Raw genomic sequence first — 23,586 nt, forward strand, 5'->3', positions numbered from 1 at the left:
GGATAGTAGGGGATTGGAGTCTGTGTCACGTGGGATAGTAGGGGGCTGGAGTCTGTGTCACGGGGGATAGTAGGGGATTGAAGTTTGTGTCACGGGGGATAGTAGGGGATTGGAGTCTGTGTCACGTGGGATAGTAGGGGATTGGAGTCTGTGTCACAGGGATAGTAGGGGATTGGAGTCTGTGTCACGTGGGATAGTAGGGGGCTGGAGTCTGTGTCACGGGGGATAGTAGGGGATTGAAGTTTGTGTCACGGGGGATAGTAGGGGATTGGAGTCTGTGTCACGGGGATAGTAGGGGATTGGAGTCTGTGTCATAGGGGATAGTAGGGGATTGGAGTCTGTGTCACAGGGATAGTTGGGGATTGAAGTCTGTGTCACGTGGGATAGTAGGGGATTGGAGTCTGTGTCACGGGGATAGTAGGGGATTGGAGTCTGTGTCACGGGGATAGTAGGGGATTGGAGTCTGTGTCACAGGGATTATTAGGGGACTGAGCCAGCACCGGTGAGGGTTTGGGTTCGGATCCTTGGAGACTGTCACAAGATAAAGCAAGCTCTCAGTTGCAGTGATGAGATTATGTTTTTATACGTCGCTTGGTGGTGCAGCCCTGCAATGTTTTTGCTTGCACCACTGCCTGTGGAAGAGTCTCAACTTCAGGGTAACTTGGCCTCTTCTTCCTCGCTGGGTAGACGTTTTGGGAGAGGTGGGTGTTCCCCACACTTACCCCACCACATGCAGCCTGCTGATAATTTATACTGCCCGTTGGACAGAATGTGGCGGTGGAATTAAGCAACTTTTAACAATTTTTTTCAGCTGCCCCTGCCGGGAAATTGAACCGCTGACCTCTGGATTGCAATTCCAGTGTGCTGACCGTTAACACCACAGGAGCATCCTGATGGTCTAAGATAATAACTGCACAACATTTTTCTGTGTGCTCAGTGCAGTGCAAACGCAGCACTGGGGACTCATTGAGAAGGTAGACGTAGAAGAAAAACCACTCGCTATTGTGCAGCGATAAGTGTATGTATGTTGAACTTCTTTCGCGCCGTACATAGTCAATCGGAGGTGTGGAAAGGCTACGGTCTATAGGCTGTGTTAATATAAACCGTGGCCATTTCTATAAATTGTGGCGATGAAGAGCGCAGTTCAAGTCTAGCATGAAGCCGAACGCTTGAATGGTAAATTGTTTGTAAAACCATTTAGAGGTGAAATTGAGGCCGATATCATTGCAATGTTTTGGTCGTGTGGAAGGTGTGTGAGGATAGCGGTAGATAATATCGGCTCAACTGGTGAAAAGAGGATTGAGAGCATGTTTTTTTTATTGGTACTTTTTCACAAATCCCATCAGCCACAGTCACTGCCTTTCTGGCAATGTATAATTTCAGCAGCATTTGTTCAAATCAAGCAAACTCTGGAGCAGTTTCAACAAAGAGTGTCTCATCAGCAGTCAGGCTGACTTGAGTCTAGGCGGGTGAACTGTCACATGTTCATAGGCAAGAACCCTCTCTGTTTGATATGGGTTTTAAAAGGCTGTCTGGTTGATATATGATGTGGGCGTATTGTCTGCGTATTTATTTTATGACTTAGATTCTCTACAACTACCTTAATTTTGTCGTGTTATTTGTTGCTTCAGAGAAGCCTAACCTCTGAACCTGTTGCTGCTACTGCCTGCATTGACCAACGGTGTACGCGTGTGTGGCTGCATTTCTGTGGGGAGCAGTAGTGCGGTGGTTAGTGCACTTTGACGAATACAGATAGTCCCCGAGTTACGATGGTCCGACTTACGATATTTCGATCTTACGATGGCGATAGCGATACGACAAAATTGTTAAATATAAAAAATTTCGCGCGGCAGAAAAACGCAGCAGCGTACGAGGTACGATGCTGTACGTTGGGATGCTGCCGGGATGTCCACATCTCCCGCATTTATATTAAATTGCAGTTCATATAGGTGGGCTGAGAATTTACCTTGTTTTTTTTACTTACATACAGTATATAGTTTGTATAGTACGGTACTGTAAATTGCTCTGTTTTGCTAAATTATCACCATTCTTTAAGACTCCTGGGTAGGCTAGGCCATCTTCGACTTACGATATTTTTGACTTACGATGGGGTCGTCGTAACGCATCTCCATCGTAAGTAGAGGACTGCCTGTATAACAATGTGCGAATATTTGAATCGGGCCTGGGCCTCCCATAGTGTCAACTCAGTCTCAAATGACGACCTCGTGCGATGTGTAAAGTCAGCACTAGGGGAGACAAAGGCGGCCGGGCATGGTTCAAGTTCATTTATTAGGTATAGCCCTCTGAGCCATTCGGCTCTTGAATCGGGTGCAACCGCAACAAACAAAAAACTAAAACATGAACAAAAGACATCTTAAAGTGAATATGTGACTAAGTGCAAACAGAAAATCCAAAAAAAGACAGCAAAATATTGCAGAAAAAAATCACTGTACACCAACGTTGTGTGCAAAAATCCTAGTGGGATGCAAGTCAAACAACCAACTACAATCACAAGACAACTTAGATTAAGGCCATCAGTCTAACTCTGTACTACAACAAACAAACATGGTGCTGGTCACCCACCCCCTTGTGTGCCGTGCCGGCCTTCATCGGTGCTCGCTTAACAGTGCTTGCCCCAACGGCGTGTTAAAGGCTCCATGGGGGGTAAATCTTTGTCTTTGTGTGCTCGGCAGTGGTGGAGTGGGGCGCGGACGTGGCTGCCATTGCCGAGGACCAGGCGCTCGTCATGGTGAACCACCAGTCGACGGGCGACATCTGCACCCTCATGATGTGCCTGCAAGACAAAGGGACCGTAAGTAAACTCGCAGCTCGCGCGTTTGAGCGACTTTTCGCGAATTTCTCGTCAAGAATCCCCCCGCTCCGAGGCATCTTCGCGTAGCCGGGCATGGCGGTGCCTACGTACGCGGGTGGCTGCCTGTAGTACGGCGTTGCGGAGGCAGCGAGGGTCGTGGCGGATCGCCGCACGGATGTTTGTCGAACTCCCTTTGCCGTGGGGCGTCGAGGAGACGCCATGCCCTGAATCGTCGGGAGAAGGCGGGGGCAGCAAAACAATGTGGCGTTCCACCTGTTCCGTCTGCACGGAATAGAGCGTTTCCCCCCTCTCGCCCCTGTGGGTTCTCTCCGGGAGCTCCGGTTTCCTTCCACATGTAAAAGCACATGAATTTGCCGATGTGACACCTTAATATGTAGAGGGCCGCAGTGCTTTGGCACATGTTGGGATCGGCAAGTCTCGAGGCTGCCACGCCGCTCGTCCGTGGTTCCTCCTCGCGCCTCCGAGTCGTCCTCTCTCTACGAGAGCGTGCGAGTGAACGGTGTGCGGTGGTGGGGCGTTACAAGTCGAACGTTATTATTACTACACTGGTCAACAACAAAAACATTTCTGGCCTGGACTTTTGCAGCTGTTTTAGACTAATTTCAGGGTGCTGATTCCAAATCTGATCTCAGATTTGCTCTATCACATCTAATTTTTATGCTATCGGCATACCCCATTTTAATTGATTTTACCCAAAATTAACTCCGTCACTTATGATTGCAAGTTGTTGCGAGTCAGTGACTGCTTTAGGTGTTAAAATATGGTGCTGTATTTTTAGAATAGTGTGTTTATAATATCATTTTATGTAGATATCCACATTTATTTAATATTTTTCTTCTGCAGTTTTTATTGAAAATGAAATGGTTGATATTTCAAAAGATGTGATAGAAACAAGCTGATGCCAGATTTGGAATCAGCACCCCGAAATTACCTTAAAACCGTTGGAATACCTTATGCCAGAAAAAGTGTGTTGACCAGTGTTATTAAAGCGAGGGATTAGTGGCGCTGTGATCAGGGAACTCGACTCTCTTTCAGAAAGCAGTTATGGTGGAGGTGCAGCCGCTGCTATTGCTTGCTCACGCCACTGAGTTGGCGGAAGGGCGTTGACTAGAAGCAGCAGCTTATAGACTTTGACTTTTATATAACGTTTATTGCCGCCAGCAGCAAAAGCACTGGAAGCGATTTCGATATGAAATACACAAAGTCACCAGCAAACGAATGAAAAATAAACGCTACAAATCGACGCGTTGTGGCGCTAAAAGCACCGCGCACAACACAAAAGAAAAGTCACGTGGTGGTGGTGGTCATCGCGCACGCCACGGTGACGAACGAGCGCTTCAGAAGGTGAACACAAGGGTGGCGTCCACGCTGGTACAGAGGGCTTTTCCGGCTCCCCAGCGTTCGAAGAAGACGTGCACATCACCGGCATGTGTGTGGTATGCGTGCTGCAGCCGGAGCCGCACCTTAAGCAGGCCTCTGAACACTGGAAGCACAGAGCAGCCGTCAGTGTCACCTTCCAGCAGCTTATAGAGAGCCCCTCCAGATTTTAGTTGGCCTGTTCTTCCACAGCGGCCAGGCATCTGGGAAGGGATGGGGAGGGTAGTTAATGCCCTTTGAGAGGCTAGATTGTTGTTTTTTCTCGCAGTTGGTGAACATTGAAAAAAAAGCCACTTGCATTCCACCCTCCAAATAAATAAAATAAATCTTAACAAAAATGCGTGCAGCGACCAAACATCCCCGAGTCTGCTGGTTGTGTGTGTGACACATTGTGCAAGCATGCAAACAAACATCTTACGTAAATAAGATTGCTGTGCAGTGTAAACATAACGATGGTGGTGGTGGTGGGGGCGCATGGGTTTGGCATGAAGTTCTGCTTGTAAAGACAGATCTCGTTTTTGTATGTGCAAATAATTTCTGTGCTTGCTCAGATTCAACTAAATTTTCCTTTGTCTGTGTGTGTGTGGGTGCTTGCAGACGATTAGGCACATAATGTGGGTAATGGAGCACATATTTAAGTTCACCAACTTCGGATTGGTGTCTTGGGTGCATGGGGATTTCTTCATCAAGCAGGTACGGCTGCATTCTCACTGCGCACACCGGCATGTATCCGCCTTCACCACACCTCACCAGTAACGTCACCACACCTCACCGGTACTGTCACCACACCTCACCGGTACCGTCACCACACCTCACCGGTACCATCACCACACCTCACCGGTACCATCACCACACCGCACCGGTACCGTCACCACACCTCACCGGTACTGACACCACACCTCACCGGTACCGTCACCACACCTCACCGGTACCGTCACCACACCGCACTGGTACTGATACCACACCTCACCGGTACCGTCACCACACGGCACCGGTACCATCACCACACCTTACCGGTACCGTCACCACTCCTTACCGGTACCGTCACCACACCTCACCGGTACCGACACCACACCTCACCGGTACCGTCACCACACTTCACCGGTACCGTCACCACACCTCGCCGGTACCGTCACCACACCGCACCGGTACTGACACCACACCTCACCGGTACCGTCACCACACCTCACCGGTACCGACAACACACCTCACCGGTACCGTCACCACACTTCACCGGTACCGTCACCACACCTCGCCGGTACCGTCACCACACCGCACCGGTACCGTCACCACACCTCACCGGTACCGTCACCACACTTCACCGGTACCGTCACCACACCTCACCAGTACCGACACCACACCGCACCGTTACCGACACCACACCTCACCGGTACTGACACCACACCTCACCGGTACCGACACCACACCTCACCGGTACCGTCACCTCACCGGTACCGACACCACACCTCACCGGTACCGTCACCACACTTCACCGGTACCGTCACCACACCTCATCGGTACCGACACCACACCGCACCGGTACCGACACCACACCTCACCGGTACCGTCACCTCACCGGTACCGACACCACACCTCACCGGTACCGTCACCACACCTCACAGGTACCGACACCACACCTCACCGGTACCGTCACCACACTTCACCGGTACCGTCACCACACCTCATCGGTACCGACACCACACCGCACCGGTACCGACACCACACCTCACCGGTACTGACACCACACCTCACCGGTACCGACACCACACCTCACCGGTACCGTCACCACACTTCACCGGTACCGTCACCACACCTCATCGGTACCGACACCACACCGCACCGGTACCGACACCACACCTCACCGGTACTGACACCACACCTCACCGGTACCGACACCACACCTTACCGGTACCGACACCACACCGCACCGGTATCGAGACCACACCGCACCGGTACCGACACCACACCTCACCGGTACCGACACCACACCTCACCGGTACCGACACCACACCTCACCGGTACCGTCACCACACCTCACCGGTACCGACACCACACCTCACCGGTACCGACACCACACCGCACCGGTACCGACACCACACCTCACCGGTACCGACACCACACCTCACCGGTACCGTCACCACACCTCACCGGTACCGACACCACTTTTCACCGGTACTGACACCACACCTCACCGGTACCGTCACCACACCTCACCGGTACCGACACCACACCTCACCGGTACCGACACCACACCTCACCGGTACCGACACCACACCTCACCGGTACCGTCACCACACCTCACCGGTACCGACACCACTCCTCACCGGTACTGACACCACACCTCACCGGTACCGACACCACACCTCACCGGTACCGACACCACACCTCACCGGTACCGTCACCACACCTCACCGGTACCGACACCACACCTCACCGGTACCGACACCACACCTCACCGGTACCGTCACCTCACCGGTACCGACACCACACCTCACCGGTACCGTCACCACACCTCACAGGTACCGTCACCTCACCGGTACCGACACCACACCGCACCGGTACCGTCACTACACCTCACAGGTACCGTCACCTCACCGGTACCGACACCACACCGCACCGGTACCGACACCACACCGGTACCGACACCGCACTGGTACCGACACCACACCACACCGGTACCGTCACCACACCTCACCGGTACCGACACCACACCTCACTGGTACCGTCACCTCACCGGAACCGACACCACACCTCACCGGTACTGACACCACACCGACACCACGTGTAAGTTTTATTGTTTTCGGAAAACATTGTTGGTTATGGGAATCATCCGACCCTTATTGATGTTTCTTTATTAATGTCTTCTCGTGTTGCTAGTTGGCTCGGGGCTTTAAAGAGGCGATAAGAATCTCTTCAATCCTCATTTGAGTAGGGAAAAAAAAGTAGTATTTAAAAATACTTTTTTTTTAAACACGCTTTAATGAAATGTACCGTACTAGTAATGGCAGAACTCCACGACTCCAGGAAGTGGCCGAAGGCTTGCCATGAGCGTGGACAATTAGACCCAAGCCGAAACATAACATATCAAAATGAATGTTTTAAAATACTTTTTTTTTTTTAATGATAGATTATAGCATTGTCATCAGTATGACATAAGTATACCAAGTTTGCAGTCGATACCGCATTGGGAAGTGGGTTAAAATTGAGTTACAAGATTTGAGGATACGACAACAACAGACAGAGTGAGTTAAATAAAACCGTGTAAAAAAGGACTTGTGACTTTTTTCGAGCAACTCGGTGCCATACACTAATCCTTGCCAAATTGCTATTGTATAAAATCCATCTTCAACTTTCTACTTAATATAAGTCCAAACTTTGAATTGTTTATTTTCTCAACAGTACATTTTCTAAAAACGCGTTCAACTAATCGAGATACCCTAAATGAGATGACATCGCAACGTAATTACTCTGATTGTATGGACAAACATTGGCATTGAGATAATGGTGGAGCCCATGATGTAACTTTCACCTCATTGCAAAAATATTGTTTACTTACTCCTTACTGTTCTACAGTAGCCCATGACAATCACAAACTCTTCCTTTTAAACTTTACTTTTGTGTCAAACGGTTGCAGTATTATCCATAATAGAGGTTTTTAGGTTAGATCGCATGATTAACACATTCCTGCGGAGGGAGCTGGTAGGAACGTTGGGTTGCTCGGTCAATGGCCAGGGTCAACGGCGGCGTGGTGTATTCCGCAAATATGGCCGACTGTGAGGGCGGGCACAAGCCGGTGTGAGTAGGTTAAACGTTGAGTTTTATAAGGGCACCACGGGGTGACCAGCCCCTCCTCACCCAGCCCCTCCTCACCCAGCCCCTCCTCACCCAGCCCCTCCCCACCCAGCCCCTCCCCACCCTCCCCACCCAGCCCCTCCCCACCCTCCCCTCCCCACCCAGCCCCACCTTCCCCACCCAGCCCCTCCCCACCCTCCCCTCCCCACCCAGCCCCACCTTCCCCACCCAGCCCCTCCCCACCCTCCCCTCCCCACCCAGCCCCACCCTCCCCACCCAGCCCCTCCCCACCTTCCCCTCCCCACCCAGCCCCTCTCTCCCCACCCAGCCCCCCCTGCACGACGGACGGACACAATAATCCCCTGTGGGCTGGTGGAACCAGTGAGTTCCTACCAGTAAAATGTGTTGCTAAACCTGCCGCCACCACCAGACACAGCCAATTAGTAAAGTTTGTCATGTAAACAAAACGTGCCAATTCGTTACGAGTTCAGCACACCGCTTGTGTGTTGGAGAGCAAAGCCACAACATTTACAATTCGTATACGACGTTTCGCCAGTCATTACAACCGGCCTCATCAGGCGACAGCCAGAGTTGTGGCGAAATCCTCCTGTTTCGTTCAATATACTCCCAACAAAGACAACGAACGGATGTGTTCTTTCCATTGGTGAGGGTTGGACGGTGGGGGGGAGAGTTGAACGCACGGGTCACTGCTGAGATCACAAAAGCTCTTGAGGCAGATGGAGTTTGCTTAAATATTTGGTTTAATGAGGCGGCGTTCCCGAACTAATTGGCGGAGACGCGCCACGATACAGTGAACGCAGTGCACCAATTTGACGCGCCCAGCAACGCGTCACGCCTCGTGTGCGATCCGCGTCGCATTTTCTGAGGGGAAATATTTTTTGAATCCTAATATTTTCGATTTTCCTTTGCTCATATCGTCTTTATAATTGTCCAGTAACCTTCCCCCTGCACTGCTTGATTGAGTTACCAGCTCTCTGTGCCTCGTTTCTGGTGTTATATTCATCTCACTACTGCGTAACCTTCGAATGAAATCCCTGATTTTAACGTTGTTATTAGTGAGGACTGGCAGTGAAACCTTGATAGTATAATCTCATAACTAAACCCTGCAACTCACAACTCGGTTTTTTTTCTGTGGGTGTCCCATAGGATACGTGTTCCCTCTCCATGGTCACATGTACCACCATGGACACAATTATGCACCCCCCCTCCCCCTTCCTTCCCACCATCACCATTCTACACAAATACCCCGAATGTACACTTTGGGGTGGTGACGTGGCTAGGCAAGAGGCTTTCTGCGGTTGGAATCCGGCGGGCCGCCCTGGATAATGCTGCGCGCGTACTTGGCTGTATATTGTGCTCCCGTCTGCGCCAGCGTGGACCGTAAGAGATTCTCCCTTCGCCGGGGAGACATTCGAAGAGTGGAGGCCATGGTGTTGCCAGCGTTGTGGTCCGCATTTTCCAAATTAAATCAACGACAGTTCCTACATGCTCCTCGATTGGGATTGCACACACAGCGACATGCCCCCCCCCTGCTGTGCCACAACCAGAGGTCGCAAACGGGTTTTGATTCCTTACCCGTACCCGTACCCAGCCGGGTACGGGTACGGGTAAGGAATCAAAACCCGTTTGCGACCTCTACCCGTACCCTACCCGAAATGAGTGACAAACGGTTACTCACCGGTGACTCACGGCCTACCCGTACCCGTACCCGGCCGCACCAGGGTTGCAAGCGGGTACCCGTACCCGGCTGGGTACGGGTACCCGGGTATCGGGTAGGGGGTATCGGGTACCCAGTTGCGACCTCTGGCCACTACTCTGGCTTTGCAGTAAAAAAAACGGGCTGAATACCAAATGTATTACGTTATTATTACTGAATAATCAGGGTGGATGTGGGCGTGCATGTTCTTTTAGAGCAGTGGTTCTTAACCCTTACTGCATGCAGCCTTTCGTCCCTTGGCTTCTCAGTCGTAATTTTTATATCATGACTAGCTTTCCTACCCGGCTTCGCCCGGGACTTGGATTCACCACGCCCGGCCGCCTTTGTCTCCGCAGTGGCGATGTTCACATACCAAAGTAGTTACTTGTTTGAGGCTGAGTCGACCTAGGGTAGGCCCAGGACCGGTTGAAATAATCGTCACCGGTGGTGGCCGTGAGCTAGAATGGAACTCGGGTCGCCGGGTTCGTAGCGCGGCGTAGCGCTACCCGCTACACTACAATGCGTTACGCTTCCACATGCGCGAGTCACATGACAGATTTGACATAACAGCTCACTTGCCGTGCAAAAAATAGATGCATTATTGAGCTCCCCCCCCCCCCCCCCCCCAAAAAAACACAAAAGTGTATTTTTATAATTTGTGCATGGTGTACAGTCTGGAAAGTACCCACATGGCAAATTTCCAGTTTGTTGCATGCCGGGAAGTACGCTAAACATTTTGAACAGACACACATAATCACACATTTGCCTTTTATATATATGGAGATGTTAATACGTATCTAGGGTTTGATGAAACTAAGTTGTACTTACGTACCCGTGCTTAATTTGTGTTTCGATGATTTACCGTCTCAACACATCTGGCCATGTCTTGCACCCCCAGAGAGGGCATCTCGCACCCCCAGCGGGTGCATGCACCCTAGGTCAATAACCACTGGTTTAGAGGCTGTATTATCGTGGTTAGCTGACTGGCGACCCGAGTTCGATTCCTGGGCCACGGCTGACATCGCTGCTGATTATCTGAACCGGTCCTGGGCCTCCCCTAGGTCGACTTAGCCTGAAATGAGTACCTGGTGCAGTGAGTAAACATCGCCACTGGGGAGACAAAGGCGGTCGGGCGTGGTTCTGGCCACCCACCCCCTCGTGTACCATTCTGGCCTTTATAGGTGCTCGCTAACAGCACTTGCCCCTACAGTCTGTTAAGGCTATATGGGAGATCTTTGTCCTTGTATAAACAAAGGTGGTTGGGGCATGGTATTAGCCACTCTGTGTGTCGTTCTGTGCACATTAAAAACACTTGCCTCAATGGCCTGTGTAGGTTATAGGGAGATCTTTGTCTTTGTAAAGACAAATACAGTACAGTCTTTAGGCAGTTGCAGGACACTGAGTTGTATGCCATTTCGCCAGTATTACATGGACTCCATACTTCCACTTGTGGAACTACCTATCGATGATATAGGGCATTATTACCGTGGGCGCCACGGTGGCGAGGTGTTAACTGCCTTCCCTGGTATCCAGGAGGTCGTGGGTTCAATCCCGACCCTGGCGCCTGTATATTTGGAGTTTACGTGTCTCTCTCCCTGTGGTCGTGTGGGTTTTTCTCCGCGTCCTCCGGTTTTCCCACCACATTTAGAATCATGCGTTTAGAGTATTTGGCTGGTGTTCATTTCCACTTCATAAGCCACTCTCTTTGAGCTGTCATTTGTGGCCAAGTTGCTTCTGAAAAAGAGCTATGTAGCTCAGTGGGCCTTACCTTGTAAAATAAAAAAATAGTTTAATAAAAAGTCTTAACTCGTATAATAAGCAATGTTCATTCAATTACACCAACAACTAAGGGACACGACAGAGGGTGATATGGTCATAACACCCCAAGGTTGGCATATCTTTATTTATAATACAGCCATTGATATTGACACACAGTTACCATAGGGACCCGATTTGTCATTTTTATATCATCATAGTGTTTTGAAAAAGCCAGCCAAGCCACGCGTTAACTTTGAGCAAACTCTCTGCTCTCTTCACTGGCACGACAGTGGCATCTTGTCGGTGCACGTTGACTCATCGCGTAAAATAAACACAACACAGGCTTGCTAACAGGTGCTATGTCAACGACAGAAGTACAACACTTAATTTTAAAGCAAATTAATAAATAACCCGGTGATTCAGACTCCTTCCCCCCCCTTCCAAGTGATTCTGGCAGGGTGATACGGCTCGGCACACCGGCCTTACATTCCAAATTCACGTTTCGATCTCCTGGCTTGGCAGTTCAGAATCTACATCTTAATGTAGATCGGAGGATTCTGATGAGCTCTGTGAAGCTCTCTTTTTGTTAAAGATATTTCTCATTTAGAATTGTGTCTCCTAAGAGTATTTAGTCCGCTCTAAATGTACACATCAATAAGCCACTTTTTCACACACGTATACAGTTGAAACAATGGTTCAGGTTTTCGTAAAAAAATTCTTCCCACCCCTGTCTGCCCAAAAAGTTATAAATGGGTTCAAACGCAGGAAGTCGAGCAGCATGTTTGTGCCTGGTGGGGTAAAGTGTGGGTACCCCTTCTTTTCCAAGAACGCCTGGCCAGGGTTCTCTAAAGTGTCGTTCGGGGCCCTTTCTCCCTCCGGCAGTTGCGTCAGTAAGCAATTGCAGGGCTGCACCTTTACCTCATTACTCCGTTAGATATGCAGAGAATCACACAACCATAGGCCGTTTATCTTACTGAACTCCTCAGAAATAAAATATTGCTGGATTTCATGAAGGCTGATGTTTTCATGAAATACCACCCATTGTTAAAGAAAGATTGTAATTTGAAGCAGCCTATCATGTGAACATTTACAGCAGCCAAATACTCTTTAAACGCATGATTCTAAATTAGTAAAACACACGCAACCACGGGGAGGGACATGCCAACTCCACGTTGAAATTGTCTCCATTAGTAAGAGTAGCATTCCAGCCCTGGATTCATTTAGGAGGCATAAATGCCCTCTCTTCCCAACAGCATTGCCAATCCAGCCACCTCCTGGCTTTGACATTCCTCCTCGAAGACACTGGTGGTGTAAACCATCAACTGCATCAAAACATCAACAACAACAGGCCGATGTGCACATCTCCTTCTGACTGGAACATTAAAGAGAAGCCACGGTAGCAGTGCAGCTGTAGCCATGCAACCTAAACTACGGGACCATATGGTAAACCACTGTAATCTGCGCTCCTTCAAGGGAGGAAGAGCAAAGCTGCTTGAACTCTCTCCTGAGGCCCACGTGTTGCGAGCAGACCTCGGCATTGGCAGTCGGCTTCTGATCACATTTACACACGCAACAGTGGAATATTTAAAGAAAGCAAGGCACTTTGTCTACTCGAATGGGGTGAGAATTCAACCGCTGCAATCGCTACGATCGCCGGCAGTTGTATTACACAAAACAACGAGTCGTGCCGTAGTTGTGGAGTAAATGTGCAGGAGACATGGTTGTCGCATCGCGTAAAAAGATTAAAGTATCGGATGCACAGCCTTGCAGAATTTAATTATTTCAGCAGCATCGCTTTGATACAAGCAAAACTCTGGACAAACATACGGGAAGGTGTGTCGCCTGTTTATTTATTTTGTCACGTGTACATCTATTATAACACTACAGTACGTGCTTAAAAAATAAAATGAGGGAAATTGAGAATGCTGTACAGTGGTAGGAGCGCTGGTGGCGTGGCCAATATTGTCGCCGTTCCAAAAATCTGCCTTGACCCAGAAACCCTTGTATGGCGCGCCTGCTGCAAGCCGTGCGTGACCGCTCCTGTGTGCTCAAAGCCGACAGCTGAAGGGCAAAGCGAAGCAGTCGGCGGCTACCGTGGCGGTATCCGCAGACACGCTGGCGTTCGCTTACACGGGGGCCCACGCGCACAGTAGCAGTTGAGAGGGCCCCATTCCCCACGGGTGGACCCCGAGAGATGGGAGGAGTGGCGGGGGGTGGGCGCACGTCAAGCCAGGCTGACCTCGGGCACACCTGTCTCCCTGCTGACTTTGAAAGGCCCATTTACACACAGCAAGCAGACAGACAGCGCCAAAGACAAAGGTTCCCCGTGTAGCCTTCATAGACGGTCGGGGCAAGTGCTGTTAGCGAGCACCTATGAAGGCCGGAACGGCACACGAGGGGGTGCGCGGCCAGCAGCACGTCCGGCCGCCTTTGTCTCCCCAGTGGTGATGTTTACACACCGCACCAGGTACTCATTTGAGGCTGAGTCGACCTTGGGGAGGCCCAGTACCGGTTGCGATAAATCGTCACTGGTGTTGGCCGTGAGCGGGAATCGAACTCGGGTATCCGGTATTCTTAGGTTCTTAGGTTTTTTCGGTGAAACCTAAGAATATGAATCCTTGCAGTCACGAAAGCTTAAAATCGGGTATCCGGGTTCGTAGCGCGGCGCGCTAACCGCTACGCCACCGCCACCTCCATCCCGCAGAGCCAGCACCGTGACGGAGCTGCAACTGGGACACGGCATGTGGGGAGAAAAAATGTCGTAGTGGCAATGGGGGGAGGACTCGCAATGTGAAGAGTGGGGAAGTCGGTGGTGGTTGTCCTAGATGCAACTGGTAATTACAACTAGCATCATGAGGCTAGGATCTGGCTGTCTGCCTGATGATGCCGGTTGTAATTACTGGCGAGACGTCGTACTCGAATTGTTAACGTCGTGGGTTTATTCTCCAACACACCGATGTGCTGTACTAGTAACGAATTGGCATGTCTAAACTTAATTTGGAGCTTTCGTGACTGCAGGAATTATTCTTTGGTTCTTTCGGGAAAGTCACGTATGAAGATAAAATAATAAATTAAATTAAATACTAGCATACGACGTTTCGATTGCAACACAAGCAATCATCATCAGGTAAAAATTAAATAGAAACACAAATCTAGTATACTTAGAAATGTAATGTAATACAACAGAGAGTCGGATAACATAACAGTCAACACCCTATCTGGTTGATTACGTTCTTCCTGAGAATGCTAAATTTGAGAGAGAGATTAAACACAGAACCAGAAACATAGACAGACATATAAGCAGACAGATATCACAGAGATACATGTTTGCTCTCTCTATGTATCTCTGTGATATCTGTCTGCTTATATGTCTGTCTATGTTTCTGGTTCTGTGTTTAATCTCTCTCTCAAATTTAGCATTCTCAGGAAGAACGTAATCAACCAGATAGGGTGTTGACTGTTATGTTGGCATGTCTAGTTTACCTGACGAACATTGCTATAAATGGCTGTGTCGGGCGGTGGTGGGGTTTAACGACACATTTATAATATAATTGGTTCTCCACCCTTCTATCTGGCAACAAAACTGACACCTTTTTGCAAGGAGTCATGTTTGCATAGACCGCAATACCTGCAGTCATAAATACAAACAAAAGACATAACTCTGATAATGTGCACTGTCCTTGAAGTTGATTGGTCCACACCCGAGACAGCTTTCCTTCGAGCCTAGTCTCATATGAGAGTTATGTCTTTTGTTTGTATTTATGACTGCAGGTATTGCGGTCTATGCAAACATGACTCCTTGCAAAAAGGTGTCAGTTTTGTTGCCAGATAGAAGGGTAAAGAACCAATTATCATATTTTTACTGGCAAATGAGGTCCCCATAGTGTAGGACACATTTATATTTACGCGATCCAACCCCCAAAAAAAACCTCTTATGCTTAATCACTTTGCACTCTCCAACCCCGAAAAACTCTTTGTCTAACTGTCCCTCTCTTTATGTCCAGTGAAGAAGGGCAATTGCCTAAAACGTCGCCTGCTATTAACATTTTATGTTTTCAGGCGACACAGCGTCAATGGTGCGTGTGTTGACAACGCTTTTGGTTCTTCGTGCTTGCCAACCGCAGCCAACGGAGTGGCATCACCGAATAATACCGTAAACGTTTTCCACAAATGAGCGTACAGTCAGTGGCGGGCTCTCGTAGCTTAATCATTTCTGAAGAGAACGCGTTGAGACCGATGGCTCTGAGAAAAAAAAATCTGGTTCGGCCATTCGGGCGATGTGCATCCCTTTGTTGTGATGCGCAAAACAAATTAATTCTAGATTTGAAGCTTTCGTGACTGCAAGGATTCATATTCTTAGGTTTTTTCGGTAAAGTCACGTAGGTAAAACATTAAAATTAATAAAAGTAAAATAAAATAAAAATCACGACGTTTCGGAGGCAACACAAGCTTCCGTCTTCAGGTGGAACCGTCACAGCCCGACAGCTGTATCAAGTAAATGAGAGATTACAGGAGATACCACTCCGTATATATAATGGTTGAGGGGGGGGGGGAAGGAATGGCCCACTTTTTATTATTATGGTAAGGTGCGAAAAAACCTAAGAATATGAATACAAATTAACTCTAGCATCACTGGGGTGGAGGGGGGGGCTCTCAATATAATGTGGCTCTCAGCTTCCCCCTGTGGGTCTGTCTCGTTTGGTTACCGTTCACCAGTTTGATGTGCGTGTGTTTTTAATTCCAGCTCCCATGGAAACATTGGGCCAAAGTAGCAAAAACCCAGTTCACCTTTTGGCTGTTTCAATTCACGAATCGTTGATGTAGATTTGGATTTAATTTTAAGTCGATGCCTGTGTGTGTATGGTGTAGTGGTTAGTGCGCCACGAACCCGGTGACTCGAGTTCGATTCCTGCTCACGGCCAACACCAGTGACGATTTTTGGAACTGGTCCTGGGCCTCCCCTAGGTCGACTCAACCTCAAATGAGTATTTAGTGCAGTGTGTAAACATCGACACTGGGTAGACAAAGTCGGTCGGGGCGTGATGCTGGCCACCCACCCCGTCGTGTACCATTCCAGCCTTAAAAAGTGCTCGTTAACAGCACTTGCCCCTACAGGCTATACGGGGGATCTTTGTTTTTTGTTTTTCATCCCTATTGACAACATCTTTCCTAATGCATGTGCAAAACGGCAAACCAAGTTCACCTTTGTTAGCTGCTTGTACCACTACATTACACCCCTTTCTGGCCTTCGCACCTGATAGGCTCACATGGATGACATCAGCTTTACTCCCCTATTGAAGTCGCCTGATGAAACTTAATGTTGGAATCACCAGCTAAACATCGTTACTCGAATTGTAAATGTTGTGGGTCTACTCTCCAACACACCGGTTAGAGCTGTACTAGTAACGAATTGGCATGTTTTGTTTACGTGACAAACCTTACTTATTGGCTGTGTCAGTTGGTGGCGGGTTTAACGACACATTTATATTTACGCGATGTAATCCAACAAAACCTCTTATGCTTGAGATTGTTTCTGTCCGGCCTGCTTTTCTTCGGTATCTTTATTCCTCCCGTATTTGCGAAAGGCGGTTTGACCGGCGAGACGTAAGCGAACGTTGACGGCACAAGCTTGCTTAAAAGGCGCGCTCGCATCAACGATAGGACCCGTGACCGAGCTGAGTCGTACCCTTGCCCTCATCGCTCTTCGATTCAACTCGTGAATGGGGGGGGGGGGGGGGGGGGGAGCCGCCGGAGGAAACGTTGCGTTTGATTTTATCTTTGCAGGGGTGCGTACGACCCGACCACGGTGGACATTTAGCTGTTCATTATTATGGGATTGGGATTTTGGTTGTGGAAGGACTGTAAGTAATCATTTGGTGAGTTTCTTAAAATTCCTGCCGGACCAAATGCAGCTTTCATTTTCCCCTGGGTGGAGGGGGGGATGAGTGCTGCGTGATGATGACCACCTATTGAAAAGTCAGTAGTACTTAAAAGTAAGTAGTGTTAAGAGAGAGATTGGTCACTGCCATAGGAATGTGGAATTACCACTCCTGTTTCACGACACAGGGATGAGCACTGCGCAAGATGGTTGTGACACAGACTGTTTGATCTCTATTCTTTGGGTCTTTTGGTAAAGTCATGTAGAGAGCAGGGACGTGCGGTCAGGGGAGGCCGGGGAGGCAGAGCCTCACCTGTTATACTCCAATGAAAATAGCTGTGACGAAAAGTAAAAAAAAAAGAATAATCCAATAAAATAAACATTAAGATTTTTCCACTGATTTGTGTTATAAATTTCATTTCTGTACGATTCCAATACATTTATAGTAAAAATCGCCACATTTGCGGAGCTCCGCTGCAAATACAGGAAGAGACGAGAGGTGAGGCAGCGACGAGCTCAGCCTCCCCTCTGATTGCGCAACCCCTCAGTAACTGGATGGAGCGCGGGCAATAAGCGCGTGCCTGTTACTATCTCAGTATGTCACCAATGTAATGTTTGTATACTCCTTCGTTTCATGTCCTCGCCTTCCATACTCCAGGTAACTCATTTCACGTGTGTGTTTAAAGATATTTAGGTTCGCTGGTTTCGTCATGAAACTGAAATGAAAAAGCACCAGGGGAGGCAGCTATCACATCTGCCTCACTGAGGGGGACGTCTCTAACAGTGAGGACACGCCCCCTCAGTGAGGCCACGCCCCCCTCGGTGTGTGAATCTCCCTCTGACACGAGCCAGTGCCTCCCCAGCCATCGACCTCACCGCACGTTTTTGTTGCGATCGAAACGTCGTAGTTTTTTTTGTTATTTTTTTTTGTTATTTTTTTTGAACCGATCTACCAGTGACTTTATTGAAAGGCCCAAAGAACATGAATTCCTGCAGTCACGAAAGCTTTAAGTGTTTGATCTCTGTTAAGACAACTTATGACGGGCGATTAAGAGTGACTGTGTGGCAATGGATATGACTTTTTGATAACCTTTAAATAAATGAAGTGGCATCACAGTGTTGTGCATGGCTCCCACTGGTCCTGGGAGCGAGGCGTGGGTGTTTGAAGCCCTTATCTCAACTATCTGGAGCTTTAGCAGAATAGCCAGGCAAAGGCCTGATATAGAGCACACGCACACATGGTGCCGAGTTTGTCACGTTGCCTTCTTCGTCAGGCTGATTATTGATGTACAGCCACAACTGATTTTACATGAGGTAGTTGAGCCAGATGATTGCGTCAGGAGAAACGGAGTGGTGTCGGAGTGGTGTATCGGTCTAACGTGGCCACTGCCTTGGTATTTGTGAATCGTGCATTGAGCCGTCGTTCTACGCTCCTTCTGGGTGACCACTGTTGCACACCGATAGCGTGTGTGCGTGTGATAGAGAAGGGACAGATCTTGATTGTGACGTGGGATTTCCCTCCCATCCTATCTTTTCTTGCATTCTTGCAAACTCACCCAATTAAAGAAACCGATAAATTATTATCTATTACACCTGTATAATAGACAACACCTGTGTAATAGACAACAAACAACACTCCCTGTGGTAGTGTTGTTTGTTGGGGTCCATGCTCAGAAATCGTGTTTTTTTATCAGTTGCTGTGTCAGTGCTGGCTGTATGCGATTCTGAGATGTGCTTGGGCAATGTTAACACTTCGCGTGCAGTGACCATAAAATATGCGCTATAAACATTTTAAGAATGCATGATGTCAGTCGAAAAGAGGAACCCATTGTGTGTCTTCATCATGGTCCAAATTCGCCAGATATAAAAAAAGTACTCGACAGGGATTACACACGGCAGCAGTCGCCGTCCGCCTCACGGCAGACTGATGCTCGCTTGCAGGCCGGTGCTACGTCGCCTTTTGTTGCACAGGGACAGCTGCCAGTGGGGGTGCCCTTCTAACGTTTGCGATATGAGGTGTTATAGGGCACTTCCGAGTTGCTGAGGCTTTTAAGCAAACGACATGGCACCCGATTTCCTCCCACGTGAAATTGGCCGATAACACTTGAACATAGAGAGGACTGCAGAGCTTGGGCACATGTTGGCGCGGCTCACCGCGCGGCTGCCATGCCGCTTGTGTGTGGTTCCTCCTCGCGCCTCTAAGCCGTCCTCTCTCTCTCTCTACGAGAGCGAGCGGATGGTGCGGCGGTAGTGGCAAACGCCAATTAGGACGTCGCCAACTTTATTGGCATGGTTGGCTACGTACGGTGCGAAAGAAATTCAACATACGTACAAGTTTAAATATTATGGTGTATACATCGGTCCAGTAACGATTGTTTCGAGTCATTACAGGGAAGCGTTCGAATCGTTAAAATCTTCTCGAACATAAATGTGTAAAGCTGAAAAACCCATCATCTACCGCTGACAAACACATGCCATGGATGTTATTGTGATTCTTATCATCATAATTGAATCGACAGGAACCACACACTGCTAGTGTTGCTCTGTTGCCTGCCCGTCCCTCCCCCGCAGGGCAAGGCGCACCGCGAGCACCAAGTGGAGCTACTGCGGCACCACCTGGGCCGCGTGTTCAGGCCCCGCGCGCGCCGCTGGCTCGTCCTCTTCCCCGAGGGCGGCTTCCTACGCAAGCGACGCGAGACGAGCCAGCGCTACGCCACGCGCCTCGGCCTGCCCGCGCTGCGCCACGTCACGCTGCCGCGGCTGGGCGCTGCCCACGCCGTGCTGCACACGCTCTCGCGGCCGCGCCCCGCGGCGGCGGCGGCGGCGCAGGGCGCGACGCCCGCTAGCTCCTGCCTCAACGGGGGCGCGTGGGAGACGCCCAAGGACGGCGCCCGCGGCGATGCTCGGGGTACGGCCGACTGCCTAGAGCCCCCTCGGGAGGGGGGGGGGGGGGGCGGCAGGGCACCGCGGCAGCGAAGGAACGCCGATAGCTTTTGCTGGAATTGCACGTTTTTGAGAACTGATCGGGGTGTGAAGGTGGTGACAATGAGGCGATTCGTTACGAGCAGCGGTGCGGCCCTGCAGGTCCCAGCTCGCCGCCAATCCTGGTGGAAGCGCCTCCACTCCAGGGAGCTCGAGAAAGCCCCCCCTTCCCCTCCCAGCCACCCCCCCCCCCCCCCAGGGTATTTTGGAAAAACTCTTCCAAGCTGGCCCCAGTACGTCTTGGAAGGGGTGGAAGTACCCACGGTTTAACTCAACCGTGCGCAACCTGCCAATCGATTGTAAGCTGTGCTCCACGCATCTACACTGCTCGCTGGGTGAAGGCTCGGGGGGGGGATTTCGGAAACTTTGTTTCAACTGCCGCACCGGGAGATTGAACCGGACAACTGGGGATTGCAAGTCCAGTGCGCTGACCATTTCACCACAGTCTCTCGATCTCATAATAAATTACACTTAATTGTATCCTCTCAACGTAAAGATATTTAAAAGTTTTTTTTTAAGTATTCCTGGTTATATTCGGATGGTGTTGTTGATTTTAAATCGCGAGAAATAAATTACTGTGGACAATTATATTCATTCACCTAATCAAGGTGGGGCAGTTGTTACCCTCACTGCAAGAAGTCGATGGGGTTGGAATCCCGACTGGTGTCCTTCTGTTCTCCCTTCGTTTTGTCCGGGGCTCCTCCGGGGCGTTCTGGTTCTCTCCACACAATGTCATTGTTATCGGCCAAACATCCCAATGCTGGAAGATTACGCGCAACTTTCGACTCAGTAGTAGGGATAAAACAGAGCAGCAACATCGCCCCCTACTGTGACAACTTGTCAGTGGAAAAAGAGTGGGTGAGACTTTTGCCAGGTTTAACAAGTGCAACCGTAACAATAATAACAGCTACGTAAACGTAACTCTTGATGATCCGTGCGTCGATCGGTTAACTGTGCAAAGCGTTCAGTGCTTCTCACCCGTGTCGGGGCTTGTTCGTGACTCGGTGTCGATGTCACCGCAAACATTTCTAGACAAGCGATCCGATTGCTCCAACAAGCCATGCACCCGACGTCTTCGCCACTCTATTCTACGTAGGCAGACGCTAATTTCGATGACGTCGCCGAATGTACAGGTGTTGTGCGATATCCGCCTTTCTGTTTTATCCTCCTAAACTGAAACTAAACTGTTTTTATTTTACCAGCTAAAGGCCCACTGAGCTATGTAGCTATTTTTCAGACGCGACGTGGCCACAAATGATAGCTCAACGAAGTGGCTGAGCACGTGGAAATGTATAGCAGCCAAATTCTCTAAACGCGCGTTGATTTTAAATGTGGAGGGGAAAACCGGAGGACCCGGAGAAAATCCACGCGACCATGGGGAGAACATGCAAACTTCAAATATACAGCAAGCATCAGGGTCGGGATCAAAATCCACGACCTCCTGCATACCAGGCGAGGGCGATAACATCTGACCACGACGGCAACTCCTCCCCCCCACTATTACCCCTGATAATCAAGAGCTGACTGCGGATGTACGCTATCGCTCTGTGAAATTGACCCACCAATAACAAATATAGTTTCACTAAAAAGTGGAACTGACTAAAAATTAGACACCTCGAATTTGAATTCCCTGACGAGTACTGGTGTTGGTCCCGGCCACGTGGAAGCCAGTCACCTCGTTTAGTCAACCCTTCGACACTTCACGTGCTGGGCGTGTCACAGGTACCGTGGAGACGTCAACCGCCACTTGGTGGCGAACGGCGGCTGTCGCTGTCGCTGCTGCTGTCTTTGTCGCTGCTACTGCTGCTGCTGTTACGGTGGAGACTCGTTTGCGTAGCGCGCGTGGAGCCGATGTGCGGGGCCTTGAGGTGCTGTTGTCGCTGTCCCCTCAGGCGCGACGGAGGCCGGCATGCGGTGGGTGATCGACGTGACCATCGCGTACCCCAATGCGGATCCCATGGACATCCAGACGTGGGTTCTCGGCTACCGGCCCCCGATAACCACGCACGTGCACTACAGGTCAGACCCCAGCCGCTCGCGTATGTGCCGGCCGTCCTCGCCACGCACGTCGACTGTTCGTCTGTTTGTCGAGAAGGAACGTCGAAGCGTTTTTTTACCAGTAGGTTTGGTGGCATCGCTTGGTGTGGTGTCCCGCGTGACACCAGTGGTCTACGGGGGAGCTCAATCCCTCATGGCATTTCCCAAGATTCGGTACAATTTGGAATTGGATGGATTTTGTTTGACCATCGCATTTTTTGGCTCGCCATCAAACAAAGACGGTCACCGTATTGCGCAACTTTCAGATGCGCTTCTGTGGCCGTCTGGAACGCTCTTCCTTCCGATATTGGAAGCCACTGGAGCTGTGCACTTTTAAATCGTCGAGATTGAAGACTCATTTCTTTAGAACGGCTTTTTGTGTTTCTTTTGTTGTCCTCTTTAATGTGTTTAGGCTAATGTTCAAGTTAATGTCAAGCATTTGTGTCTTTCATTGGCAAGTACAATCGTTTTAGTTTGTTGAGCTTAATAAACAGTCATGAGGGAAAGCTTATTCGGTCAGAAGATGTCGGTTTTGATGTAAACATACCTGTGGTTTTAATAGAAAAAAAGTGATATTTTATTCACTCGTGTTCCCTTAGGCCGCATATTCTGTGTGTGTCTTACGAGCTGAATCTGTTTGAATGCGCCATGTTTGGTGATGTGTATTTCCCTAGTTGTAAATAACCGGGGAGGTTATCCTCCGTTACAGGGCTGTTGTGCATGGTGTGTAGGCGGTTGCCTTCTGTTGAAGTTCTCTTACTCGTGCTTAAGATGTGAGCCTGGGATCTGTGTTGGATTTTTAGATGATATTCGTATGTAAACTTTGTATCGTTTTTATTCGTTCAATATTCATCCGGCGATATGTTCATTTCATACTAATTCACTTGACATTTTATTCCCAAAGCCTATTTTACAAACGATCATTATTTCAACTTTGACCCTTGACTGGAAAACAACTCTCATTGATGCAGGCAACAGAGCAACACCAGCAGTGTGTGGTTCCTGTCGATTAAATTATGATGATAAGAATCACAATACCATCCATGGCATGATGGGTTTTTCAGCTTTACAAATTATGTTTGAGAAGATTTTAACGATTCGAACGCTTCCCTGTAATGACTTGAAAAGGCCCAGTTGTGGAACGGCCTGAGCCAGTTGGAGCAGTGATTAACTGTGGTGGTGATGGCTGGGAGAGGTTCGTGAAGGACGCTG

At 49.4% G+C, this 23,586-nt stretch overlaps 1 protein-coding gene across 8 annotated transcripts in view; it reads left to right on the plus strand.

Moving 5' to 3' along the window:
- The window catches only part of LPGAT1 (lysophosphatidylglycerol acyltransferase 1), an 81,306-nt gene that overhangs the window by 43,970 nt on the left and 13,750 nt on the right, over positions 1-23,586 (plus strand). For all 8 annotated transcript variants that reach the window (XM_061578487.1, XM_061578471.1, XM_061578466.1 and 5 more), the window contains exons 4-7: positions 2,694-2,812; positions 4,808-4,903; positions 19,927-20,263; positions 22,230-22,356. In XM_061578487.1, coding sequence (XP_061434471.1) covers positions 2,694-2,812; positions 4,808-4,903; positions 19,927-20,263; positions 22,230-22,356 — 679 coding nt within the window. The remainder of the gene's footprint in view (positions 1-2,693; positions 2,813-4,807; positions 4,904-19,926; positions 20,264-22,229; positions 22,357-23,586) is intronic.

This window comes from Lethenteron reissneri, chromosome 8 (genome assembly GCF_015708825.2).
Source record: "Lethenteron reissneri isolate LAM-NWPU_2019-01 chromosome 8, ASM1570882v1, whole genome shotgun sequence".
Taxonomy (NCBI): Eukaryota; Metazoa; Chordata; class Hyperoartia; order Petromyzontiformes; family Petromyzontidae; genus Lethenteron; species Lethenteron reissneri.